Here is a 15,006-nt window from a genome sequence, read left to right as displayed (position 1 = left end):
CAGAACAATTGCTCCAGTAACATAACTATACATGTATCAGATATGTTTTTTTATAGGTAACTTTTTCCCAAATGATGTTGACCTGTATGCAGCAGCCTACTGAAATAAGCTCATTCAACAATTTGTTTGCTGGCATCTAAGTGCTCGAAATCATATCTGCATATCTCTGTAGCACTTTTTGGAGGAGCCATTTCATTAGGCTTAACCAGCATACTTTATACTTCCTCTGAACTGCATGAAATGTTTGAGCGACTCAATTAACAGTTTAAAAGTTAAAATAAAATGTCACCAGCTTTAATAAATGGGTGTTGGATGTTTTCAAAAGGAGAAATGAAAAATGGGAGTGGGACGAAACTGCTCCGTCAGCCATTAGGGGTTAAAGATAAACCTTGCTCAGACAGAGGCTGGGGGCACAGGACCCAAAGTCAGCACTGAGTTCTATAGAAAGAACCAGCACATAGCTATCTGCAAACACAGACAAAAACTACCAGGCATCAATCATCACTCCTGTCCCTTGCAACTTGCTCAAAGAGTGCATGACCAAGCTATGACCCTTCTTACGACTTCTAAGGTGGCTGTAAGAGAAAGAGTTTGGTGTACCATGTGTTTGCAACCCACTTTTACTTTCTACTACTTTATCAGAAGTGCAATGTTTGCTGGAAGACCTGTATAAAACATACAACTGTGTATGATGTCTACACTTTCAGAGATTCTAAATATTGTCTTTATTAAAAGTTAGCTAATTACAGAATCAACCATATCCAGTAAGCATCCAGGCAAACATGTTCACACACACGCACGCACGCACGCACACACACACTCTGACGCACACACACACTTCACATTACATAGAATGGCCACATATACAGAAAACACTTAACTGTCAAATAATACAAAAACAGCAGCCCTGTATTTACCTGGCAAACTTCATAGAGTAGTTTGTATTGCTCCTCCTGCTTCTGCAGAGTACACAGACTGCATCCCATGATTAAGAATTATCAACATAAAACCTCTTCATCCAGCAAGACAGTTCGATACAAAACAATGCAGTCAGCTTAGCTGGCTCACACGTGGCTGCTCCTTCACGTATTCTAAGTAAATGAGCTCATCTGAGATGATTTACGTTGATGTTACAGTCCTAGAATCAAGTGACTCCAGCAGCAGTGCTCTCCCTCTGTCTCTCTCTCACTCACTGTACGCTACCCTCTCCTTGCTGCTACAGACAAGCTGTTGAAGTGTGCACCAGTGCACAGCCTATATACGGCTGCTCATGCATATTAATTGCCCCTCATTGACTATTCATGACACACACCGTTACAGGGGGCCATAATTGCTGACTATGACAGACGAAGTTTCATTAATTAACAATCATTACTTCTATTGTGGGGAGACAAAATGAGAGACAGTCAAGCATTTTGTAGCTGTTACAAATAAACATGACTTTATCTGAGGAGGTCATGCAGTTTCCACTTCTGTGGCAACCTTGATATGATTTTAATGATCAGAAAGAGCGAGCCCCCATTTCATTAAAGGCACTAAGATCTTAAGTGTGGGGTTCATTAACACATTTAATGGGCAAAATAAATGTATTTTGAAATTAAGGTTTACGTAACAGTCAATCTGATATTATGTATCTAATATACTGAAGTCATATAAGCAACAGGGTGCTGTAAATTACAATGGTGACTTTTAAAACCAGCTATAATAATATTGTGCAATACTAAACAGTTTTCTTGCAAGATTTTTTAATTTCCTAGCACCCTAATAAACAACTCTATCACAAATGTATCTTCAATGAGCAAAATATTGGCTTTGGGTACGAATTTAAGTCACATTTGCATTGCTAGAAACTACATTTACTTTTTGTTGCACACTAATGGTAGGGAGATTCACTAATATAGCATCTAATATGTTAACAGACAGGTGTTGCACTGGTGGATTTATACACGTCACAACTTCTAGAATGTCTGAAGTGGGAACGATATCCCTCATTTCCTATTGATGGGCTGTCTCTGAATGGGAATGGGTGTTGCTCCTGCTCATTAGTGCACACTCAAGGGACCTCAATAATCCGATTTCTTCCCTTTAATTTCTCCTAATTGTTTGGGCCAGAGCCAAGCCAAAACAAGAGGACGGGTGAAACTATGCTGGTCACTTCCGAGCCTTACTTCGGTCTTTAGAAAAGAGTACCACATTAAAACGTGATAAACAACTTGTTATCTTCTCACTGCGCTCTGCAGATAGGTCAGAGAATGCCCTCTGCGGCACTCAAGCTGACGAAAGTTACGCTTTCCTCCTGCAGACTAAGCGTCAGTTCTGACGAAGGGACTTGGTGCCAATCAGCCAACCAACACAAATGTCAATTAACAAACACAAGCAAGTTGGATGCAATTTGAATACATTTCCAGCCATGCTTATTACATTAGGAAGGCACCATCCCAGGAACACTGCGGCTCTGTCCAAGGAAAGAAAATGTTGAATTCACGCAATTACCGGCTTACGCTCTGTGGCTGATGTCACCCGATATTGCAATTACGTTCTTGGTGGATGCTAGACATGTATTAAAAATAGAGAGGGGGCGTGTCTTTCTTTATAAACTTTTTCAGACCTAACAATAGTCTTTTTTGATGAATGAATTCAAATTTGTTTGCTGTGAGAAAAAATGTTCTGGCCTGTATTATGACCCCAGCAGAAATTCCCAGACACATACTTATTATTAGGTTTCCCATTGTTGCACCAAAAATGGCATATCCTTGCCTGGCAGACTTTTTTCAGCATAACAAAACAAAAACAAAAAAGAAAATCAATTGTGGCTTACACACATAAAAAATAATATACTGGATGTTTAAAATCCATGCTGTGTTTTAATTAACCAACGAGTTAGGATAAACCCATTTCCAGAGACACATAGGACTATACTGTATGGAGTAAATGCCTTTTTTATAGTAGGTGTGCAAAACATCATCATTTGAATGCGTACACAGTCTCCTTACGTAAACTAATGCCATATTTCCAAGCTTTATACTATATTCATTAATTATATACTATATACTAATACTAATTTAGTCTGTAAATCTTTTCTTGTTCAAACCTGAGATTGCTTCCATCTGCAGTCTATAATCCAATCTTCAACAAGATGTTACATAAAGGTTAAAGATGGCCCATATGCAGGGTTAGTCCTAAAGACTAGTACCTTTTGAAACTTGACAGTCCTTATGTAAACTTGCTAGTCCTTATGTGTTCCTGAGTCGGAATCAAAACAAGTTGTTGGGGTCCCTAAATTATTAGGCTTAAATTTTATTTTCCTAAAAAATGATGTGCCTTGTTTGACAGTCTTTGCCTTCATCAGTTTCATAGTTATAATGATTACTTGATTCTTCATAGGCTTTAAAATCGACTATCTTAAAGGTAGATGACCCAGTGACAAATGTGCCACTTTGGCTTTTGTCATTCTGGACACAAACCTTGCAGTACATCTTATTTTCTGAAGGCGTAGACTTTCTGCAGCCAGTCAAATTGTAAAAGCAAGGTTACTTGAAAAGTGTGGTGCCTCTTTTCTCTGTCATATTCCTTGTGTTTGCGAATCATCATCTTTTTTTTTCTTTTGAGGTGGGGGATCACAGCCTGGTATAAATCTCCACATTTTTGTAAAATTACTTAACGCTTACTTCAAAGAAGGAATACGCTATTAATTTATTCATTGCCGTGGTTTAAATCTAAACTTTCGGTATTATAAACTAAATCTACTTTTTAGACAAGGGGAGATGAAGGGAGGTTTCAGTTCTGAGTGACTGTTTTGTAAGCATTATGTTTGTTCACCACTGCTAAACCCTGTTAGAAAATGTACTTTTCCTGCCTTTTTTTTAAATGTAAACCTGTGAACGTCAGAGTATATCTGTACATTTTTTTAAAGCACTCAGCCCCAGGAGTACTGAGACACAGACATCAACTAGTCCTCATCAGTTTTAATTCGCCTCGGGCGAACGGGTGAGCATTAGTTTCTAACCCTGCCTATATATATCACATTTTTCAATAATTGCTGTTTATAAATTAATTCACCAACCTCCAATATCTCCCTGATAGTATAAGTAATTGCCTTGTCTCTGCTTTGCCTACATTCCTTTCCCCCTGCAGTCCAAGGTAACTCCCTCAGTGCTCTTTGGGGAGACTGATCTCTCTCAGCCCGCAATCCTAACTGACTGGCTTGATCTTGCTCTGCTGCCAACATAAATAAACTGTTTACAAATCATTTTCCAGTCTGTTTTGCATCCTTTCTCTTGTTATCATGAATTGGTTTCACAGCACAAACAGGCTCTCACAAGTTCAGGCTTTATCAAACTGTCCACTCACTATCTCCCATTAGTCTCCTCATTGAACGTGCCTTGGCACAGTTAAGCATTTGCCTTTGTGATTCAAGATTATTATTATTATTATTATTATTATTATTATTATTATTATTATTATTTTTTATTTATTTTTTTTCTTCAACACATTTATTCATAACTTAAAACATGTATGGTTGGTTTCACAGACCCCAATTAACACTAATCTTTTGAGTACCTCATGTTACCTTGGGTAAAGTAATCTATTACCCCTTTCACACAGATGAGTTATGACGCCTCATAACCGGCACTGATGCAGCATTTTGGTCTGTGTGAATTGCCTGAGCCATCATGCTTTATGCCGTCTCTGAACCACCTCACACTGAACTGTCTTAAGTGCCTGTGTGAAATGCTATGCCGGTACTGAAGCGCTATAGTGGCCGTGGATTGAAAGTCAACACCCCACGTGACTGCATACTGGACGCAGTTGTTCAGCCAGGTACTCAGATCTTTCTCTTCCCATGCAGAAAGTTTTTTTTCATGCACTATCCGAAAATCTTGGGAGTATTTGGTTGCAAAATTCATCACCATGTTGGCGTTCTATTACCCAAGTGGAGCGTGCACTCTGCTTTTGCCTGAAGAGCTGGACTCTTTTTCTTTTAAATATATTGTATTGCCTTCTTTGCAAATAAAATACATGCCCTACATTGTGCCTGAAGCTACTGCAATTTGACACTTAACTGGTTGTTTCATTGTATAATATAACTGAGAATTAAAAGCAAACAAAATGCAGCCACATTTTTTTTTTTTTTTTGGTTTTGTGATTTTGTTTGGTTTCCGTTGCCATGAAAATGATCTGTTGGCTGTCAGGTTTGGAAGTTGTACACCCATGATCCCTTTGGCTGTGTGAAAGGGTAATACCGGTATTATACCGGCATAGATTGCACAATTTCGTGCTGTGTGATGGGTATTTAAAAACAAATTGAAACGTCTCTGAGACGGCTCAGTAACGGCATTTGTGTGTGAAAGGGGTATACGATTAGGGCTAATCAGGGTCTGTGAAATGTGTTATGCCCCCACATTTCAGCAAAATCTTTGGAAACTTTGAAAAGAGGAATTTCCACAGGAAGAAAAAAAGATATACAGTGTATTTTTATTTGAAAAAAAAATACATATGAGAGACTTCCCCTTTAATAACCAACAACTAGATATGATTAAGGAGCAAGTTCAATAAAAATGTCACAGACAACATTTCCTTTTGTCAATATATTATCATTAATTCAAAATAAAACCAGACAGCTCTGCAGATTAGCTGTCACAGCTGTGTCCTAATAGTGTTAACAAAATCAAGCGGACTTGCAACATGCTTTGTTTCTTAAAACAAACTACTGCATGAATTTCTTTTGGAAAGATCATGCATTAAATTTAAATAGATTGTAAATCATACATTAAACATGACAGACTGTTTGTTATCTGGTACATGCTTTGTTCTACAGTATGCTTATTTTACAGTGTAGGTGAAGTCTCTGTTTACTTTTGTACTGTACCCCAACAAATGAGCACTCTATAATTAATAGTAGGCTGAGTCATATTTAAAAATAATAATAATAATAATAAAAAAAATATTCACAGTATAAAAGCTCAGCTTTTGTCCCAAAAGCCCACTGTTACTATAAGGAGCTCATATCAAATGAAACATTTAGCTCTCTCCAAAATATTATATGCGCACACAGCCCACTAATATTTCAGACGTCGTGACTTTGATGAAGTACAGTTTCTATTAAGAATTATTTATTTAATTTGGCACCTGGCTGTTGTCACCTGGGCAATGCCTTTCCAAACTAAAGAGGCAATCTTATTACAGCATTCTAACCACATACTGTGAATCTTTTACACTGTAGAGTTACGGTAGCCACAGGTTATGCTTGTGGGTAGGAAACACTGCATTGTGAATGTTATTATTATTTTTCTCTTGTCGAATGGCTCATTTTCCTGCTTTGACAGCAGCGTTAGCTGGTGGTCTTCTCAGTACGCTTTCCACAAACACACATCGCACTGAGATTAACACAGAGCCTTATAACCATAGCCTAGGGACAGGCTGTAGTAAATTGAAGTGATTTAAAAAGGAGGCTGCCAGAATAGATCTTGATATTTGTGGAATTGCAGGAGAGCTATACAGATTTGAGAAGAAAACAATGCAGTACAATTCTTATCACAACTTCCCATTCTTCATTATTTTGACCCTGGTGCTAATAAAAAAGCAAGCCCCTTTATTAAGGTCAATTTAAAGCATGCTTTACACACCAGAGGCACTGCTGTGTATTTTGTAAAGGGTACAAGGGGGGTGGGCTTGAATATTGTGAATACATTTGTTCTCATATTAGGCATGTATATTTGCCTCTATGTTAGATTTCGCATAGGTCAATCTACTGTAAACGGATGTGAAACTTATTTAGATAGAGTTCCTTTACATTACAGTATATTAGTATTTTAAGTTTCAACAGTAGCTGCTGAATCCAAAATGTATAATACTGGTACTAACAATACCACTGCTTGTTAGTACCTAAACATGATTGCTTTGTATTGGCCTGTAAGATTGCTAAAATACTTAGTACAAGACCTCATTACAATAAAAAAAAAAAAAAAAAAGCAAAATGTCACTGCTGCATACAGTTGGTTTTTTTTTATGTTACTTGTAAACAGCCTTCAAACAGCATTTTTGATCTAAAACTCTGGAGAAATGAGAAAATATCAGCAACAGTTAATTAGAACTTAACATATTCTCCTGCCATGGTGTGACTAACAAGTGAAACTAAAGGTAATGATGTAATCTTGCTTGTCAAAATGAAAATAAAAAGGGGACACAGAAGGTACACTGTGCCATGGGATCTGATGTGTCATGCCATCTTCTAATTAACTAACGGATCCTTTAAACTGTCAAACTCCACGAGGAACTCCACAGCCCAATGTCTTATTAATATTCATGTCTGGCCATTTAGAACCATGATTCCAGTCCCAGTGGTTGTAGTTAAACAGTTGTCCATTTTTTTTTTTTTAACAAGCAATGAAATAACAGAGGTTCCTCGCCAAAACTGACATTCATCAGGAAATGAAGGCTGGCCCACCCCAGATTCTCTAATCCACTGTTGGACTGAAGTCCCTGAGGATGCATATTGATTCTGCAGTGATTGCTGGCATGAATATATTGAAAAAGTTATTTAAGTGTTTAATGAACAACAGACTTCATTACACATCACGACATATCTCTTCAGTTGTAACTGCACTTTAGCACAAAAAAGCATGTTGCAAAATAGATCTTTTTTTTTTGTTTTAATTTTTTCAGCGTCATTAATTTGTTCTTTTTTTTTAGTGTTTTGCTTTTTGGATGGAAAAAGACAAAGCTAAAAGAGTTAATACACATTGACCTTAGCATTTGACATGAGAAGATGAAATGTCAGTCTATCAGTTTTATGATTCGACAGTCTGGCAGGCCAAAAGTTGTTGAATATTTTTGAGCATAATGTCTATTGGGAGTTTACGATCCAGATCAAAGAGCACATTTATTAATCCAGCAGAGACTAAATGCCAACAATAGGGCCAAGGAAGGTGACAAGCTGACAACCCAACAATGACATCTGAAACAAAAATGATGAGACCTACACGATTTCATATCTGCAATTCCAAGACTATGATTAGCAAATTCCCTCATTAACTTTAGACTAGACTCTGTGAAAGGTTATATAAAGACAGATCATAACCTGTGAGGATGTTCCTTTAACAGATATCTTGTGAAACCTTCATCTAAGAATTTCTTACAAGAGGCAATTATAATGATTTCTTTAAAAAGTTTCAGAAATATGTATCTAAAAAATATGATAAATTAGTAAAACAAACAAACAAACAACAACAAAAAAGGCTGTAACTACCTGTTAGAAATTATGGTCTGACCTGGGATTCACCCAACTAATATCGTAAAATATTTACAATTATGAAGCAGTATTTGTTTTAGTTTTGATTCATGATTCTTTAGGCAGAGGAAATGGGATGCACTAATTCTTAAGCCTCTTTCCACGATCGTAAGAGATTGCTGCAATCTTCTGTGAGTTGACATTGGCTCTTGAATGTGGAGTCTTGCTTATTATATGCTAATCTAAAGAGGATATGAGAGTATTAGAGCTGGAGAAGTGACATGGCAAGCCTCCTGTAATGTGACCCGGTCTGCTATTTTTTTTTTTATATTGTTTTTATAATGGAGTTACACGATTAGTGCCTCTACATTTCCACTCCAAAGAGAACAACCTAATGAGCTCCATAACAGAATGTCAACCTCCCTCACAGGTTTGTCCACGACTTGTTCTTTTGCATAATTTATCTGACAGCTGTCAAAGGTGGGCTGTTATCCGGACTGGCTCCCAATTTTGCAATATGAACACTTGTCAGTTGCATTAAAAAAAATCATATTTAACGATAATTGGACAAAATATTTTAATAACATATGTGTCATTAAAAAAAACTTAATGATAACAATTTGTAGAGCCAGCACAGTTGCTTAATGAACTGTTGGGCTTCTCTTCTCAGTTATGGGACTGGAGGACACTGGGATTATTCAACATATTATTACATGTATCTCTTTACTCTATATTACTGATTAGAGCAGTGACAGATTGCAATTACTATGAAGACTGCACTTGACACTTCAAACACCAGACCTTTGAGAATATTAAGGAATAAAATAACCCCAAACCCAAATTCTCTGAATGATTTCCTTGCTACTGTGTTTGCGAGCACGACCACACTATATACTGCAAGTGATCCATAACTGCTCCACGTCTGTAAATTGAAAAACGGACCATGAGATCACATCACCTGAAGCTAAATCCAATATCCAAGGGAAACAAAGAGAAACGTGTAAAATACACACCAGCAGTATCATTGAACCTTGTTCTGTGCAGTCACGTTGGACAGCAGGAGGAGTGTTGGCTTTCTCAGAAAACAGGTTGTGTTACACAGGTTTAAAAACAGCTCATTCATTTTACCTTCTAAAGCCAAAGAGAGGAGTGAACATAAATATGTCATAGTTTGGTATATCAGGACAATGAGAAATGAGCCAGCCTTGGATTACAATTATTTTACAATCACTATTACTTCTAGACTTGAAGGCTGCACATAATTACTGGGAGGGGAACTGTTTATTTGTTTCTGATTCTAAATGTCAATGTTATTAAAAAAAGAAAGAAAGAAAAAATCCTTTGCCGATTTATGGGTCTAATAAACACAGTATCTGTTGACCTGTCATACAGTTCAAATTGTAAAGGTTAAGCAAGCTCATTGTCTTCAAAGCTATAAAAGACAGACCCACGGCCAAATTGGATTTTGAGTTTTGTAATGGCCGGCATAATTAGCACACTAAAATCATCATCTGACCTCTGGTACAATAAACAAATAAAGTAAATAACTATTATGAGAGAATGAAAAGTATGCACAGTTAATTATTTAAAATGTCATGACATTCTTAGTTAACTTATGCTGCTTGTCAGCGCAGTTATTAAACTGCAATTAGGAAAGTTCACATGTCATATACTGGTATATATACTGTGTTGTATTTTAACCTTTCACTGACATATGTATATGTGTGTATATATATATATATATATAATGAGAGATAATTCTAAAAACAGGGGAAAAAATAATACATTAATAAAAATAAAGGGTGTTTCAAATCAAATGACTGTGCTGTCACACTCCATCAGACTTGAAAACCGCAACACAATACATCCACTGGAAAGTAAAATGCTGTGCGCAAAGTCCCATAGGAACACGCCTTATGTACCGGGCTGCCAACTGCACAACCATGATTCAGTCTGGCAGGGGCACAGCCCTGACACATTTGCCTTTAATTGCCTGGTTGCCTTCTATGAGATACTCCTGGGTGACATTGCTGTTACTGCAACAAAGGGAAACACCAGGGAGAGTTTTACAAGAGACGCTGAACTGCAGACATGATTAGAGTATCTCAGTGAGATCTATATAAACGGAGAATCACCGACAGAGGCTATCTTAGATTGAACAAGCTCAAAATTCCTTTGCAGTGAAAGGATCCATATTGTACGCATATTAATGATACTTGGTTAAATAATTAATGAACAAAACAAGGTATAGACAGCAGGCTTTTAAGAACCAATACAGAATTTGAGAAAGTTCCTGCTCAATTGTACTCTTGAGGAGTCTAACTGTGATGCTTGGTTGGAAACACCGCTCTTCATCTTAATGAAGTCAAGCAGTTTAGTCCTGTAGGATGCTTTAAAAATATTTAGATTTATTTGTTAAGCATGATTGGTTTGTTTTGACACATTCTGATAATGTGTTAGCAATGCAGGCTGTTGACATAAAGGAGTGCATCTGGCAAAATCTAAACTATGTCAGTTAGAAATCTCTGAATGGAATAATACAATTAATGAGTGTTTGGTAAAGATCATCTTACCTCTCATCTGAGAAAAAAAAAAACTATTGTACCAAATTGCTTAAGAATATACAAATACATACTTCCAATGAAATGTGGTACTGAAAGCTAAATGGTCCTTTTTAAAATGTTACCTTGTCAATTTTGGACAAGGTGAAACAAATCAAGCAGTCAAATTATTAGATTTTAATAAAACAGATGCTCAGAAGAGCATTATCAGGATAATCCATTAAAAATCACCCACTAGGCACTAAACTTAGGTATTGTGTTCTATGTTTAATATAGTGAATTAACAGTAAGCTGCCTGAAATCCCTATTAAATTCATGACCGGTTGGTCTTCTCGTAAATAAAACCAAATACACTGAAGCGTTTTGAAATGCAGCGCTTATTTCCTATACAATCTTTTTTAATTGCTTATACTATAATTATGTGCTGTTTTGTGATGAGCATTGAACTAAAGTATTGTGTGATATGATTTGCTATTGTTACATTGCTAGGATGTTAACACCATAAAAAAGAAACACATATTATGAGGCTATCCCATTTACACAATTTAAAATAATTCTTTAAAAAGAATCTTAACATCAGGTCAGATCTTAGTTGTTCTTAAGTACATGTAACATTTTTTTTTTTAAGAAACACACAAGACAGAAGTCTGACATTGCAACCAGCTAAGGCATTCAGCTGAGATTTGCTTTTCATGTCTCCTCGCTTTTAAAGTCTGACTCTTATTGTCTTTAATGCTGCCGAGTAACCTGGATTCTCCGCTTATTATTTGCTTCTGAACATCACAAGGCACAAAAAAGTGTGAAAACGGATTCTTTGACATTCAATAAAAGAGCAGCAGTTGAAATTCCACAGCGTGCCACAAAATCCTTAGATACTGTAACACATCATAAAAGTACAGACATCTACTGTACTGCACTTCTGAGAAATGTACTGTCAGCTATTTAATGAATGTTGTATCTTTAAAACAAATATATTACAGCCAATTTTGCAATGCTGTTTTCATTGTTCTGTTTCTGAAATGGAAGAATAACCTCTTTAAATTATAAATATATGCTTTTATCGTCCAGTAACATGGCTTACTGAAACCATGCATTGAATTATATAGTACCATCTAAAAGGCTATAATGGTCAGCTTCAGTTTTTTTTTTAATTCTCTGTCATTTAAACATATAGCTATACGTACCAATGCTACCCAAGCTCTCCTGCAATAATCATTTATCACAATGCATCCCCGGGCTATGTAATCATCAGTGTTGCATTGATTATTAATGGTGGGCTTTTGTGTATCTTTGGAACACAGGGCAGGTTTATCTGAAAACTACTAGATTGTGCTGCTGGTCTTAAAATGAATTGTAAAGTCATCAACATCTGAGTCCAGCCATTAAACCCTTAACTGTAAAACATGAAATGCTAGGGGCCTTTGTGGGGACATTCTTATTTAGACATTCTAGGTCCATGTCCCTTGAACTGTATACCATGACGTTACGGAGGATAAAGAATAGTCTTGTCTTATATATACATTCCCTTCTATGTATTTAATGGTTACAGAATTATTTGTCCTATACGAGTGTGTAGTATATCTGTAGATGTCTTTGAATTAATAGAGGTCTTAGATACAGGAGTAATTTGTCACTGGTTAGATGGCCTAAGGCTAAGTCTGGACATTTACTTGATACAGAGGCTTCAGACTGTTTCAAGTAGGCCGTTGGGACTATACCACTGACCAGTCAACATTGCGCTCCAGTGCAGCACTTCACCGCACTGTGTCTTTTCATTGACTTGTCACAGTCCTGGCTATTCAGAAGCACTTTAACCTAAATGTGCCCTTAGTTGGGAGCTACTAATGACCTCCTCCTGGCCTTAAACACATATGGCTAAGACAATGCAAACCTCATTTAAGAGATAAGTAAATTCAATAACCCAATTACAGCACATCAAAGAAACATTTATCAAGCGCTCCATTCCAGTTTGTCTCAAGAGCTCTCAAATTTAAATGGGAATGCTTTTAGGCAAAAGTAGCTAATCCATTTAGTAGGGATGAAAAATAAATGTGTAACAATTGGTTTTATTGAACCTTCAATCTTCTTTTAAACTATTCAAAACTTGCTTTGCCATCGTGCCACTCAATGACACACACATACACGCAGCTTGCCTACACATTTGGTTTCTATCTTCTATTGTTTATTATGAAAAATTGAACTATAAATACAATACAAGCATACTACTAATAGAAAATAAGGGAGACACTGTATATATATATATATAATATGAATGGTTTACTATGCAGAGGTAAAGTAAATCTCTATCTTACATATATGTACACTGCAGACACATTAAAGCTGTACAGTAAGGTGTATTGTAAATGATCAAGAACCCCTTTATAAATCAAATCAAGCTTAACAACATACAGACAGGGCTACAGAATGAATGTGTTACATTAACATGGTCACATTACCATCATAATGTACTTCTGCGCTGCCGTTTGGTACTGTTTAACATCTTAACATTTGCCACATGTTAAACCAAAGACAAAGGTCAAAACATTAGCAGAGAGAAACAAGAACCGGCACTAACATTACCTTTATAAAATGGTAATACAATTATACACCGTTTATACACTCATATTTCAAAATGTATTAAGAGGTATATCAACACTCTTGAATGTGTAGTAATAACTTCATTCTAACAAAATCACAGAAATTGTAACCCCCCCACTCCCAAAGAAAAAGATCTTTGGCTATAGTTAAGATGAAGATAGTGTTGCCATAATATCATAATAACCACTGTGGTCACAAATTGTATACAGGTCATTAAAGAAGAAAAATGAAGCAAGACTGCTCTGGTTGGAATTTCTTATTAAGAAGCTGGACTGATTAGGTCTTTTATTAGCACTGCAAACGCAACTGCAATTCTGTAAGAGCTGTTTCCTGCTACACAATGTGGTAAATTTGTTTGAAGATAATACGGCTCTCCAGTTTTGCTCAATCTTCTTTTCTTTCTTTTCTTTTAGAAATCGAGTCAGGAAAATGGACATCTGCTTTAAAAGAGCCTGGCTCTATAATTTTCTTCCAATTCAAACTTCATTTATAGTAAAAAGTGTGCAGCAAATACTGTTATTATGGTGACACAATGCTCTTGCCAGACTGGGGGACAGGAGGTCATTAAACAAAAGAGGAATTAGCATGGGGTCCTATCCATCCATCGTCTTTTAGAAAAAAAAAAAAACATCTTCTGCCTGATGAGAAAAAAAACAGATGAACCTTCAGGTGTAACGAAGAGGACACTGTGAAATGCACCCTGGAACCGACAGAGAGACACCTCACCTTTACACTGCCAGCCCCCGAGGTGCACCTGAGTACAGAAGGGGACATGAGAAAAGAGGGGGCAGCGCAGTTATGTGTGAAGAGGAAAGTTACTAAAATAAATCATGTCTGTGTGAGGTTTCAAATTGCACACTGAAGAATGCAGGGAAGAACAATGAGGCATGGTCAGTTGCATGAGCATTTAATGCCCCCATGGATAATGCAAGCAGTGTTGTCCATTTAAGTCACACAATGAAATGTATTCAAACCTCCAGACGCTTTTATTCCTGAAAAAGCTCTAAAGAAAGGTATTGGAATGATACTCTGTCAGGTTAGTAGTGGTAGTGCAAAACAATACATAACATTTTTTTTAAAAGGTTAGCCAAATTGACACACATGTTGTGGCTAACATCACTTCCCTTTAAAGGTGATATTGCTTGCTTTTGTTTGTTTTTAACAATCAACTTCAGTTGTTATCTTAAAGGGAAAGTCAAATCCAATATTATTTCAAACTTTTAACACACACCAAACAGCCAGGATTCCTAATAAATAGATTATTAAGATAGAAATTGTATTTAAATGCAGGCCATATTTTTTGTGCTTTATTATTATTTAAATGTTTTTTCAGCACTTTTTTGTTTGTTTGTTTGTAATTGGTATAATTACAAAGCCCACCTATAATTTTAAACACCCAATTAGGAAATCAAAGCAAAACATCGAAGTACACCTAACAAGGCAAATAGATTAAACTTTTGTTTTTATTCATAATTACAAACTGAAAGCTTTTTACTTCAAATTAACACATTTTCTTTCTGAAAGGAAATAACTCCAATTACAAATTAACTATTACAAAAAAAAAACTTAGACTGATTAAAACTTTGTTTTTAAATAACATTGTAATTACAGTAACAA

The 15,006-nt window shown here is 36.3% G+C and overlaps 1 protein-coding gene across 5 annotated transcripts in view; it reads right to left on the bottom strand.

Annotated features, from left to right (window-relative positions):
• Positions 1-15,006, bottom strand: part of LOC131701499 (E3 ubiquitin-protein ligase PDZRN3-B-like) — a 95,860-nt gene that overhangs the window by 20,885 nt on the left and 59,969 nt on the right. The window contains exon 1 of one of the 5 annotated variants that reach the window (XM_058999627.1): positions 918-1,249. The exons of the other annotated variants lie outside the window; for them this stretch is intronic. Within the exon in view, the coding sequence (XP_058855610.1) occupies positions 918-986 (69 nt within the window). The 5' untranslated portion in view covers positions 987-1,249. Of the gene's footprint in view, positions 1-917; positions 1,250-15,006 lie in introns of those variants that run through there. 5 annotated transcript variants of the gene reach the window in all.

Source organism: Acipenser ruthenus, chromosome 25 (genome assembly GCF_902713425.1).
Source record: "Acipenser ruthenus chromosome 25, fAciRut3.2 maternal haplotype, whole genome shotgun sequence".
NCBI lineage: Eukaryota > Metazoa > Chordata > Actinopteri > Acipenseriformes > Acipenseridae > Acipenser > Acipenser ruthenus.
This window is presented reverse-complemented; position numbering and strand designations above follow the sequence as displayed.